A 14,260-nucleotide genomic window follows, 5' to 3' on the forward strand; every position below is an offset into this window, starting at 1 on the left:
ATATTTAAATAGTTTGAATCATTTCCAATAAAAAGCTTAAGAATCACATATTTTATTCTAGGAATATATAGTCTGACATATATAGATTGCATCATCTAGTAAAAAAATTAGATAATATATTAGTCAGGTTTGCACAAATTGTGGATCAGGACCTACCAGTGCTGGCCAATAGATCAGAGACTATATGATTTCTCATTTGTCTCACGGCCAGCATTGACAGTATAGGCTTTAGTTAAAGAAATGTAAAAATGAGTTTTGCACAAGTTTTTTCCTCTACAGTGGCCTCAATAATAAAAAAAGATGAAGGACTTGAATATAAGTCCTTGTGTTAAACAAAGATCAGTCTCACGTGCAAGCTCAGATTTTCTCATGTTTAACACAAGCACAAGAAGATCACAATGAAAAATGTATGAAATAGTTGACCAGGTCTCATTAAAATATGCGCACCTCTGATTGACATAATTTAGGCTGCCCAATGTGTGTGAGTAAGGGTCTGAGCAAAAGATTTATGTGCATTTTTAGCAGTGCTGGATTGGCAGACTGGGATACTGGGCATTATCACAGTTGGCCACCTGCGCTGCAGGGTCAGATCCATTGGGCAAAGGTGCAGAAGCAGCCTCCAGGGAGATCACAGAGTGAGCCTTGTGCGCATGCATAGTGCATCTATTCAAGGTCGCTCTGCTCCTGCTGTGGGTGTGAGGGCTTGGGGGGGGGGGGGGCAGATCAGTGGCCCTTTAGAACCGACAAAAGACTTGGCAGGCAACTGAGGCAAGGTAAAGTGTTTCTATAATATTTTTCATTCTTATGCTTACAATGAACATTTTTTTACTAATGCTAGGGTCATCAATATTCATTAATGTATTGTATTACTGTATCCTATAGTAAAATACAAAAAACTTATAAACTATATACAAAACTCTTTTATTTCTTAATGTGTTTCCAATAACTTGTTATACCAGCTGCAGAGAAAAAAAACGTCTTTATGTTTAAATTTGTATGTGAAATAGCTGTTTTTGTTCTTTGAAACCACAGCCCATTAAAATGTGTTGGGCTTGCAGGGAAATCAAATCTCCTAATTGTACCACTTTATGTACACAAACACGCTTCTTTATATTATCTCTGTTTGTAAACCAAATCCCTGCACTTTTGTGGACCTGACGATTGAAAGCTCTCCACTCAGGTGAGATTATCTAAAATGATCCTCCAGCACTGCAAGAACCCTAGTGAAATTTTGAAAAGGCGTTCCCTGCATTTCTGTATGTGAAGGAGAGACAAGTACAGTGCAATATAGTACTGCATGACATGAGAATTATGCTACACTTATACTTTGTCCTTTGTATTCTATATTACTTTACACTTCAGATTAAGTTTTATTACATTTAAACTTTGCACTTTCTATTTTGCATTTTATTTTGTATACAGCAGTGTATTTAGGATTGTAAATTTACTAATTCTGACTTAAAGTGATGGTAAGTGATTTATCAGTTGTAATGAAAATGTGCCATAAGTTACTTTTTAATGTAGCACTGAAATTCAAACACCACACGCTCCACCGCCCACTTCAAAAGTCAAATTTTCTGTGAGCTAGGTCTGCATTGTTCTCCAATCAGTGCTCTAGCTACAATAAGGGGAGAGCTCTGATTGGACAACAATTCAAACCTTTATCTCACAGAAAATTTTACTTTTGAAGTGCCTGGCAGAGTCCAGGGTATTTTAATTTCATATCTATATTAAAAAGTAAGTAGTAAGGGTAATTAAACGGCATCAAAATATCACTAACATTCCGGATCTGTTTTTATAAATGGAGAGTTTACCATCCCTTTAACTTGCTTTTGACTATATTTTAGTATATATTACTTTTCTGTTAGTTAAAATAAGTGTATTGTCAATTTTGAGCAAACATCACCTGCATACAGCTGGCAAGATAAATCAGTGAGACTGGCTTGTATAAAATGCTTACATAATTTCACAAGAATTGTGAGAGAGCTTCAAGCTTACTCTGGGTGCTTCCTGTTCAGCCCAGGGAACTGCCCTGTCCCTCCCACTTTCTGAAACTGTCAGTTTTAGTTTACAATGGAGCAAATACGAAGTGCAATGTAATTTGTAAAAGTTACACAAAGTATGATCTTAATTTGTTAAAGTAACTTTCAAAACATAATCAGAATTTGTAACATCACTGCTGAATCTAAGTGAAGTCTGCACTACAATTTCTCTCCAAGCTGGAGAATCATCAGGCCCTCAGAGTGAACAATTGAAAATTAACATTGTATTACCTGTCTAACCTAAGCCCCACTGGGAGTGTAATTTATTCTGCTAGTTATGTTTACATAGCCTTTTTATAGCCAATACCTTAGCATAGAAACTGTCAGTATAGGTACTGAAAACACAGGTAAAAATAGTTATTTCAAATGCCAAAATATAGGCAAATGAGCAATTTGTAAATAACTTAATACTCTGCAGCAGGTAAAATTGATAATTTTAGGGACACTAAACCCAAATTATTTAAAAAGCAGGAATGTAATGCATAGGAGCCGGCCCATTTTTGGTTGAGAACCTGGGTTATGCTTGCTTATTGGTGGGTAAATGTAAGCCTCCAATAAGCAAGCACTATCCATGGTGCTGAACCTAAAATGGGCTGGCTGCTAAGATTTACATTCCTGCTTTTAAAATAAAGATGGCAAGAGAACGAAGAAAAATTGATAATAGGAGTAAATTAGAAAGTTGCTTAAAATGTAATGCTCTATTTGAATCATGAAATAAAAAATTGGGTTCAGTGTCCCTTTAAGATAACATTTATTTTTCATGCAAAAATTTTTGTTGCAAAAAGTTTAAGTTGTGATCTTTCACACAATATATTTTTTTTGTAATTTTCTGTGCATTTAATAAGGCATCAAGCTTATCCCTGGCCAAACCATAAATGTCCTTCCATTATCTTGTGCTGCGTTGCTTGTTCTAAAAAAATAATGTGGTTTTGCAGCGATGCTTACAGATCACATTCTATTAATGTTTAATAAAAAAAAAAATAGAATAGTTTTTATTTATATTCTTTATTTATTCTTTGTATCAGACACAATATTAAGATGACATTTTATTATTTTCCTCAGCTGTCAGTATTATAACAGTAATAAAGCAGAAAGAGTTCCAAGCAACCCATTAAAAAACATACTAGGATCCAAATTTACATCTAAACCAGTAAATATAAATAGAAATATATTTACCATCTCCTGGATCAATAATTTCCACGGTTGCTATTTCTGGAAATTCAAGAGCTGCCATGACGGGCTCGGAAAGAACAATTTGGAATGTTTCAGACTGTTCATACTCTCCATCCGTCAAAATCCGAACTCTCCAGCTTGCTGTGGTTTGGCCTGGGTTGAACTGCACCTGTTTCTGTGCCTTTCCCCTGAAGTCTTTGTCTTTTTCTGCTGTCCCATCAACTGTTCCAATACCTTTGAAGAAGCACAAATAAATAAATAAACACTAAATATATTTTATAAGGATAGTATTGTTATATCCTGCCTCCCTTTGGTCATAAGTGCCGTCATGTTGAAAGCTAGCTTACACTGCATTTCAGTGATGATGTGTTCACACATGTGCAGAACTCTCCTTAAGATAGCTGCAGTGAAACCTAGGTTACAAAATGACGACACCTATAACTAGAGGGAGGTGAATAAAAATGCATTTAGTACTTATCTTTTATCTTTTCAGTACGGTCACAGTTTTTTATTTTGGGGTGTGCTTGCCAGGTGGAATTAGCTATGTGAGGGGGGTTTACCTCCTGATTGTCCAAGAGAGGTTTTAACTTTTGGAGGGCTGGAAGCTGAGTGGGGATAATTAAGGCTCTGAAGAGGGTGAGCACCGCTGTGGTTATTTCGAGTTATTGATTCTTATAATGTTTATATTATTGATACTGAATAAAGTTGTGGACTTTAATAACCCATTTCTTTGTTATGTGTGTAATGCTTGGGAGAACATATTGACTTATATGAGGTCAAGCATATGTCTTTTAAGTAAATCTGAAACCAGGTTTAACATTGACTGGATTGAACAGAATCAGAACATGTATGCCCAAAGGTGCATTGTGCATCAAAGGTAGGCTGGTAACTTGATCAGTGCAGTGCATGTGAGACCCAGGAAGAAGGCAGAAGGAACATGCCCTATAATTTAGTATAGGGCCAGGGGGTACAGCTTGTAATTGGCTGTACTGCATGGATGCAAAATAAAAAAACACAAAAAACCCCACAAAAAAACCCACTGTGTGTGGTGTTTGTTAGCCAGGAGGACAGTGTTAGAAGATAATTCCTGGCAGGGCCGCCACTAGAAATTTTGGGGCCCCTGACATAACCATTGATCAGGGCCCCCCCCCCCCTTTGACATGTGCAATTTTTGACCAGGTGACTAAAACGTATATGCACTTTATTCTTAAGTGTCTATTTAAACTTGGAAACAGACACACTCATATACTGAAACACACACACTCACACATAAGAATTCACATATAGACACTCTAGCAGAAACGCAAAGAAACACACAAACACACTCAGACACAGACACCCAAACAGACACTCAGCACTTGATTACATTGACCTGACAAGTAATGAGGTAGACTACAGTTTTGTAAAAAAAGGAGATTTAGAAAACAAAATATGAAGTTCTGGCTTATCTTTTTGTAAAGGAAGATGCCAACTAAATGATGACAACAGCATGCAGTGGGTGAAAGGAAGGGCCCTGAACTGCCTATACAATAATTTAAAGGTTAAATGGTGGATTGGTGACTTCCGTAAAGGTCTCATTAGTCTCAAAGTCTGTGGAAAGACGTGAATAATCAGTAGTAAGGTCAAAATGTCCTAAAAAGGAACAGACAATAGACACACACACACACACACAAACTCAAACTTACACATACACCCAAGGAAACACCGACAGAGACAGCCTCAGAAAACAAATAAAGACATACACACACACACACACAGAGATACCCACAGAAAACACACAAAGACGTACACACAGAGAGAGACAACTACATAAAACACAGAAAGACATACATACACACACTCTCACTGAGACATTCACAGAAAACACACAAAGACATACACACACCCTCACAGAGATACCCACAGAAAACACACACCCTCACAGAGACATCTACAGAAAACACAGACATACATACATACATACATACACACACACCCTCACAGAGACATCTACAGAAAACACAGACATACACACCCACCCTCACAGAGGCATCCAGAGAAAATACACAAAGGCAAACATACACACACCCTCGCAGAGACACCCATAGAAAAATCTCAAAGGCATATGCACACACCCTTACAGACATCCATAGAAAATGCACAAAGACATACACACCCACCCTCACAGAGAGACCCACAGAAAAAAAAATACATACACACTCATAGAGACACAAACCAAAGCACAAAGACATAAACACAGACACCCACAGAAACACTCACAGGAGGAAACATTTATGCACCTCTCATCCCCTAAATCAACAGTGTGTGACGTGCATGATAAAAAAATGCAGAAATTAAGAGAACACTTTTTAAAGAATCATATTTGTAAATGTGTAAACAAAAATAATTATGTGAATTCAAAATTGTACATTAATGATCTGGGTAGATGGCTAGATGAAGAAAAGTCCTTTTAAAAGGTTGACATATGTTTGTTTGATTTTTTCCCCATTTTCCCCAACCAAGAGCACCACTTCAAATATAGTGTACAAATGTTCCCATCTGTCAGCTGTACTTATGTATTTTGAAAATGCTGTACTCTATATGGTCTTGGTGGAACCATAAGCTGTGGTACTCATACCATTAGATCTGGTTAAATGCAGGATTTAGGCTTGTTGGTATGTATGTCAAAATTAAGTCAGCTATAGTGTAAACTGAACAGTGTTAAGTTAACCTGTCTCATTTCAAACACTGAGCAATCTTAGTCTGAGAGTAACATTTTATGCAGATGTAAAAATAAAAGATAAAATGCCTCCTTGCATCTGGAAAGTCCTTGCATAAAGGGGCAGTAAACTGGAATGTAATGAAAATATATATAGTAATAAAAAAAACTAATATCTGCCAAAAGGGCACCTAACATTTTTGTATTGAGGAGGAAACATTTCTACATGGCTTTAAATATAGAATTTCTACAGCATTGTCAAATAATCATAAATACACTGCTACATATTGCTAAAAAATGTGTTTTTATGGACCCCTGGCCCCACCATACAACTACTACCACACTGAAGTTACAATACAAAATTGCACAAAGAAATAAAAAAACATTTGCTAAGTCCTACCTCCTCTGCAAATGAAAGTGATCTGCTGTCTGACTCAGGCACACACTGTACAAATAAAGTGCCTAGTCTGTCTCACACTGTGCATAGTGGTATAGTGCACATTTAAAAATCCTCTCAAATACTAATACTTTACTCCTTGTAATAGCATTGCCCATGCTCAATTAGCACTCTGCTGTAGTACTGGTGGCAGCCAAAATTGAAAACATTTTTTTTTTTTTTTTAGTTCTTGCCTCATGGGGCCCCCCTGGCCCATTGGGCCCCTGACAGGAGTCACCCCTATCACCCCCTGATGGCGGCCCTGATTCCTGGGATCAGAAGAAGAAAATGATTGTAGGATGAAGTGCTATTTAAACAGATTATTTAATATATGATTGGCTGAGACTGAGATATTTTATTCTTTCCTGTTTAGTGTCCTTTTATAATTAAACATTTTACAAGCGATTCAGTTTTGAGTTTAATGTCCCTTTTAAAGCATCAAGTGCTGCAGCAGTGGTCAAGCTACCGGCCTACATTTGAAGAAGGGAGAACATATAGAAGGGGGGGGGGGGGCTGGAGAGCAGGTCTTAGGACCCAATTTGTTCTTTTCTAAGAAATACTTGTGTTAAAATGAAGCTAACCTCATATCTACATTTTATAAGGGTTTCTTTTATTCAGCATAACAAATCTTATTTTGAAAAGACTTTATTAAATGAGTGAAACAGGTTGTGGAATATAAATTCAATATGATATATAGGTAAAAGTTTTGGGGGGGTTTTTGTGCTAATTTTGTGTTGAGTTTGCAAGTCTGGACTCCCCACTTTTAACAGGAATTGTGAAGCCCACACTTGTTAGATTCAAAGAGGGATATTTATCAAGCCGTCAACCGCAAATACGCTGGAATTCAGCAGCGTAATTGTGGCGAGCTTGATTCAACCCATTTATCAAAGCCTACAGACCGGCAAAAGTTGAAATTTGTGACGTAACATACAATCCGCCGGTCTCAATCCGACACAGATCGATGCTTTTATCATTACAGATGTTCCGAATACAAATTCGGCACTATCTGACAACTTTTGCAAGTTATCAAATTTCTAACAGGTTTGCTCACCACTATTCCGGCCCAGCGTACCTGGTTTTCAATACGCCAACCTGGAGGCCGCGGATGCCATAGGAATCAATGGGAGTCTGAAAGCAGCGAAAGCTCATGTTCGATGCTACCAGATATCCCATTGATTTCTATGCTAGAAAACCAGTAAAGTTTACACCTAACACCCTAACATAAGCCCCGAGTCTAAACACCCCTAATCTGCCGCCCGACATCGCCACCACCTACATAATGTTATTAACCCCTATTCTGCCACTCCTGGATACCACCGCAACTAAATAAATGTATTAACCCCTATCCCACCACTCCCAGAGCCCACCGCAACTAAATAAATGTATTAACCCCTATCCCTTCCAAAACTGAGCTCCTCATTTTCCCCCTTCTTCCAAAATCTCCACCCCCAATATCTCTATAACTGTCGACAACTCCATCATTACCCCTACCCCGCACGCCCGATGTCTCGGGATCACATTCGACTCAGATCTTTCCTTCACTCCTCACATTCAGTCATTGGCTAAAGCCTGCCGCTTCCACCTTAAAAACATCTCTAAAATTAGACACTTTCTTACACAAGACACAACTAAGATTTTAATCCACTCTCTCATTCTTTCCCGCCTTGATTACTGCAACTCTGTCCTCTCTGGTCTCCCCACCTGCCGCCTAGCTCCTTTACAATCCATATTGAATGCCTCTGCCAGACTCATCTTCCTTACACGTCGCTCTTCATCTGCTGCGCCTCTCTGCCAATCCCTTCACTGGCTTCCTCTTGCCTCTAGGATCAAACACAAAACTCTCACTCTGACATACAAAGCCCTCAACTGCACTGCTCCCCCTTACATCTCCGACCTTGTCTCCAGATACTCTCCCTCCCGTCCCCTTCGCTCTGCTCATGACCTCCTACTCTCCTCCTCTCTTGTCACCTCATCACACTCCCGTTTACAGGACTTCTCCAGACTGGCTCCCATCTTATGGAACTCTCTGCCTCGCTCCACAAGACTCTCTTCTAGTTTTAAAAGCTTCAAGTGCTCCCTAAAGACTCTTCTGTTCAGGGACGCATACAACCTACGCTAACCTTTCCTAATACCAGTTCCTCTCCTCCACTGCAATCCCCTGAACCCTCTTAGCATTTAAGCCTAATAGTCCAGCTGTTAGTAGATCACCTTCTTAAGAGCTGACTACAACAGTGCAACTATTGGCAGGGCCCTCTACCCTATAATTGTTTTGTTGTACTCCTCCTTTGTTTATAGCGCTGCGGAATCTGTTGGCGCTCTACAAATAACCGATAATAATAATAATAATAATCCTTCTGCTCCCGGAGCCAACCGCAACTCTAATAAAGTTATTAACCCCTATCCCGCCGCTCCCGGACCCCTCCGCAACTAAATAAATGTATTAACCCCTAAACCCCTGGCCTCCCACTTCCCTACCACTTACTAAACGTATTAACCCCTAAACCACCAGCCCCCCACATCGCCATAAACTAAATTAAGCTATTAACCCCTAAACCTAACAACACACTAACTTTACATTAAATATTAACTTATCCCTATCTTATAATAAATTTAAACTTTAGAATTAAAATAAACTATATTAAACTACTAATTAACCTACCCTAACTATTATCCTACAATTACATTAAACTATATTAAACTATTAATTAACCTACACTAAGTTACACAAAATACAAAATAAATTATCAAATATTTAAACTAATTACACCTAATCTAATAGCCCTTTTTAAAGTAAAAAAGCCCCTCCAAAATAAAAAAAAACCCTAGCCTACACTAAACTACCAATGGCCCTTAAAAGGGCCTTTGGCGGGGCAGTGCCCCAAAGAAATCAGCTCTTTTACCTGTTAAAAAAAATACAAACAACCCGCCAACAGTAAAACCCACCACCCACACAACCAACCCCCCCAAATAAAAACTAAAAACTAACTAAAAAACCTAAGCTCCCCATTGCCCTGAAAAGGGCATTTGTATGGACATTGCCCTTAAAAGGGCATTCAGCCCTTTTTCTGCCCAAAGTCCCTAACCTAAAATTAAAACCCACCCAATAAACCCTTTAAAAAAACCTAACACTAAACCCTGAAGATCCACTTACAGTTTTCGAAGACCGGACATCCATCCTCATCCAAGTGGCAGAAGTCCTCAGCGAAGCCGGCAGAAGTCTTCATCCAAGCCGGCAGATGTCTTCATCCAGACGGCATCTTCTATTTTCATCCATCCGGCACGGATCGGCTCCATCTTCAAGACATCCGACGCAAAGCATCTTCATCTTACGACGTCTCTTGAAGAATGAAGTTTCCTTTAAATGACGTCATCCAAGATGGCGTCTCTTACCTTCCGATTGGCTGATAGAATTCTATCAGCCAATCGGAATTAAAGGGAAAAAAATCCTATTGGCTATTGCAATCAGCCAATAGGATTGAGCTTTTATCCTATTGGCTGATCCAATCAGCCAATAGGATTGAGCTTGCATTCTAGTGGCTGATTGGAATAACCAATAGAATGCAAGCTCAATCCTATTGGCTGATTGGATCAGCCAATAGGATGAAAGCTCAATCCTATTGGCTGATTGCAACAGCCAATAGGATTTTTTCCCCTTTAATTCTGATTGGCTGATAGAATTCTATCAGCCAATCGGAATGTAAGAGACGCCATCTTGGATGATGTCATTTAAAGGAAACTTCATTCTTCAAGAGACGTCGTAAGAAGAGGATGCTCCACGCCGGATGTCTTGAAGATGGAGCCGCTCCGCACCGGATGGATGAAGATAGAAGATGTTGTGTGGATGAAGACTTCTGCCGGCTTGGATGAAGACTTCAGCCCGCTTGGATGAAGACTTCTGCCGGCTTCGCTGAGGACTTCTGCCGCTTGGATGAGGATGGATGTCCGGTCTTCGAAAAATGTAAATGGATCTTCAGGGGTTAGTGTTAGTTTTTTTTAAGGGTTTATTGGGTGGGTTTTAATTTTAGGTAAGGGACTTTGGGCAGTAAAACAGCTGAATGCCCATACAAATGCCCTTTTCAGGGTAATGGGGAGCTTACGTTTTTTAGATAGGTTTTTATTTGGGGAGTTTGGTTGTGTGGGTTTTACTGTTGGGGGGTTGTTTGTATTTTTTTAACAGGTAAAAGAGCTGATTTATTTGGGGCAATGCCCCACAAAAGGCCCTTTTAAGGGCCATTGGTAGTTTAGTGTAGGCTAGGGTTTTTTTTTATTTTGGGGGGGCTTTTTTATTTTGATAGGGCTATTAGATTAGGTGTAATTAGTTTAAATATTTGATAATTTATTTTTTATTTTGTGTAACTTAGTGTTTTTTATTTTGTGTAACTTAGTTGTTATTTTTTTGTAACTTAGTAATTTTTAATAGTAGATTTAAATAACTTGAGTAGGGTTAGGTTTTTAAATATGTAATATAGGTATTTTAATTATTAGTTTAATGTAAATTTAGTATAATAGTTAGGGTAGGTTAATTAATAGTTCAATATAGTTTAATGTAATTGTAGGATAATAGTTAGGGTAGGTTAATTAGTATTTTAATATAGTTTATTTTAATTCTAAAGGTAAGTTTAAATTTATTATAAGATAGGGATGAGTTAATATTTAATGTAAAGTTAGCGGGTTGTTAGGTTTAAGGGTTAATAGCTTAATTTAGTTTATGGCGATGTGGGGGGCTGGTGGTTTAGGGGTTAATAGGTTTAGTAAGTGGTAGTTATGTGGGAGGCCAGGGGTTTAGGGGTTAATATATTTATTTAGTTGTGGAGGGGTCCGGAAGCTGGGGGATAGGGGTTAATAACTTTATTAGAGTTTCGGTGGGCTCCGGGTGCGGAGGGATAGGGGTTAATAACTTTATTAGAGTTGCGGTGGGCTCCGGGAGCGGAGGAATAGGGGTTATTAACTTTATTTAGTTGTGGCGGGGTCCACGAGAAGCGGGATAGGGGTTAAACATTTTAGTATAGTGGCGGTGTTTAGTGACAGGGTATAAATAAAGCTGGGGAAAAGCAGAATAGCAGTGAGAGCGATGACTGTTAGTTAACAACAGTCCACTGCTCATTCCCCCGTACTTGGTGCGCAGCTTTTTGACAGCTTTTTTTATAAATAAGGAGAGTGTATTCAGGTCCGCGGCCGCGATGTTAGGCGAGGGTATTGGTACCGTCGAATGCAGCATAGTTGACGGCTTGATAATTCGGCCTCAAACTATAGGATTAAGGGGGAAAATAAATTATTCATTTATATTGCAAAATGTGTTACTACATATAAATTTAACATCTTGTATTACAATTTAATGGACTTTTAATGATTTTGCTTTTTTATTCTGATTGTGTGCAGTCTGTATTTCTCTTGGCTATTGCATGTCTTTTATTTTTGTTAATGAAATGCATTGTCACTCAGCGTTGTATTTATTTATTTTTCATTTATGAGTAATTGTGATTGGGTTGTGTAATTTGTGTACCACCCTTTTACAAGAATGTGTTCAAAAACACAGAGCAGCAGCCAAAAATAAACACCAACCTGTAAAACATGATAACGTTCATTATACCAGTTGGCTCATTGAACACTGATTACTTTTCAACACATCTTGTATCAACTTTGATTGCCAAAAAGTCTAAAAAGAACTACAGTAGGCTTTTTTAAAGAGATTGGGGATATGTCAGTACTTGATGAAATCAGCTCATAGCAACAAGTCTGGCATGTATACTGCTCATGGTGAAATGTGTTGTGATTTCTTTTAGTTATTTATGTTTCTGTCTCACTAGTTAACCCCTTCCTGCTGGGACTTATTTCTCTACATCGTAAAAAAGTTCAGATGTAAGCAAATAAGTAAAAATTTAAATCATTTGATCGTTCATTCAATTGTGTGATTTTAATGATGGGATTGGTTCAGGGGGAGTGCCTATGATGCTAGGGACGCCCCTCAGCTAGCGATCTCATTTAGGAAGGGCTATGGCTTCAGGACAGCCAAACGGCTAGGACATTCCATGCTGTCCTAATGGCGCTAAAGCCCAGCGCAGTTAGGACGACATAGAATGTACTAACGGCGGGAAGGGATTAATAAAACAAAACAATATATTTTATTTTTAAAGAAATATATTTTATTTTAATTAAGAAAGGGTCTAAAAATGATCCATAATGCAAGGTCAGATAATAGAATGCAAAAGACTATCTAGAGCCATAAAAGTTGTTAAAGAGTTGAATACAAATTGTTTCCATTAATTTACATAGAAACATCTAAAATGTAAACGATTTCAAAACAAATATAATACATAGTCATGGAAGGGACTTTCTAAACCATGGGTGTCAAAACCTGGTCCTTGAAGGGAAGTTAAAGAGTAAATAAATGCATGCTAGATATAATGATGTATTCAAAGCAAACACTAGTTTTAGAATAATATGTAGGCAATTATATGCAATTATTTTAGTTGTTTAAATATCGAAAATATAAGTGTAAAAGTTTAGTTTTAATAAAGTACTTTTTAAAAAAAATAAAGTCATGGGCACCACGTATGTTTGAACTAATGTTCTGTTTATCTCTGTTTGTACAAACAAGGCAATGTGGAACCCTTTTAGATAATCCTATGTTTCACACAGCCATATTTGGATAGTCTCTTTTATTTGTTTGTTTTATAGCTAGCCTCAGCAGGAAAGATAGATAATGCAAAACATAAGCTAAAACATGGCGGTGCCCATTATTTTATACCAACTCATTGGAATTTTCTGAGTTAAATTACAAGAAAAGAGGACAAAATAAATAATGAAAGTATATTGCAAAGTTTTTTAGCTACACATAATGAAACATTTTAGATTACAATTTCATACTGTTTAATGTCCCTTTAAGTAGCATAAGTAGTACAGAAGTTCATTTGTTTTAGGCATGTTGGCTAATTAAAGAGAACTACTTTACAACCCTTAAGAACATCTTCAAATCACCACCAGTTTACAGTGGTGCTCCAGGTGAAGTGATTGGGGTTGTGACAGGAGCCAGTAGTCCATAGGTGGTCTGTGGGCTGGGTCAGGCAGTGCTAGGGACAGGGGTGGCATGGAGCTAGGGGAGCCTGGGCAGAGTGGGTGGGAAAAAAGTGCCAAAATAAGGGCCAATCACAATCAGCCATTGTGCTTTGGGGTCTTCTGACCCCTCCCCCCCATGACACCACTGCCAGGCTAACCCATATTTTATTAATAATTTATTATTATTATTATTATTATTATTATCTGTGTTCCTTTTCCTTATTAACCTACTATGGTAATTCTTATTCATATTACTTGATACTATAGATCTCATCAAGGATTTATCCCCTGATGGGACATAACCATACCAGAAGAAGTGATAATGGCATCTATTTATCAAAGCGTCAACATACCTGCATTCGACGGCACCAATACGTTCGCCTAAGACTGCCTAACATCGCTGCTGCGGACCTGAATACGCTCTCCAAAATTATCAAAAAAGCTGTCAAAAAGCAGCGCACCTAGTATGGGGCGATGAGCAGCGGACTGTTGTTAACAGTCATCGATCTCGCTGCTCTTTGGCTTTTTTACAGCTTTCTTGGTACCCTGTCACTAAACACCCACACTATACTATACTGTTTACCCCTATACCGCTGCTCCCAGACCCCGCCACAACTCTAATAAAGTGTTTAACCCCTAAACTGCCGCTTCCAGACCCCGCCGCAACTAAATACAATTATTAATACCTAAACCACCGCTCCCGGAGCCCACCGCCACCTACATTATATTTATTAACCCCTAATCTGCCCCCCCTACACCGCCGCCACCTACCTACATTTATTAACCCCTAATCTGCCGCCCCCAACGTCGCCAACACTATATTAAATTTATTAACCCCTAAACCTAAGTCTAACC

The 14,260-nt window shown here is 38.4% G+C and overlaps 1 protein-coding gene across 1 annotated transcript in view; it reads right to left on the reverse strand.

Annotated features, from left to right (window-relative positions):
* Nucleotides 1–14,260, reverse strand: part of FREM2 (FRAS1 related extracellular matrix 2) — a 305,213-nt gene that overhangs the window by 144,471 nt on the left and 146,482 nt on the right. Inside the window, exon 4 of the mRNA XM_053708413.1 lies at nucleotides 3,219–3,449. Within this exon, the coding sequence (XP_053564388.1) occupies nucleotides 3,219–3,449 (231 nt within the window). The remainder of the gene's footprint in view (nucleotides 1–3,218; nucleotides 3,450–14,260) is intronic.

The sequence above is a fragment of the Bombina bombina genome, chromosome 3 (genome assembly GCF_027579735.1).
Source record: "Bombina bombina isolate aBomBom1 chromosome 3, aBomBom1.pri, whole genome shotgun sequence".
Lineage (NCBI taxonomy): Eukaryota > Metazoa > Chordata > Amphibia > Anura > Bombinatoridae > Bombina > Bombina bombina.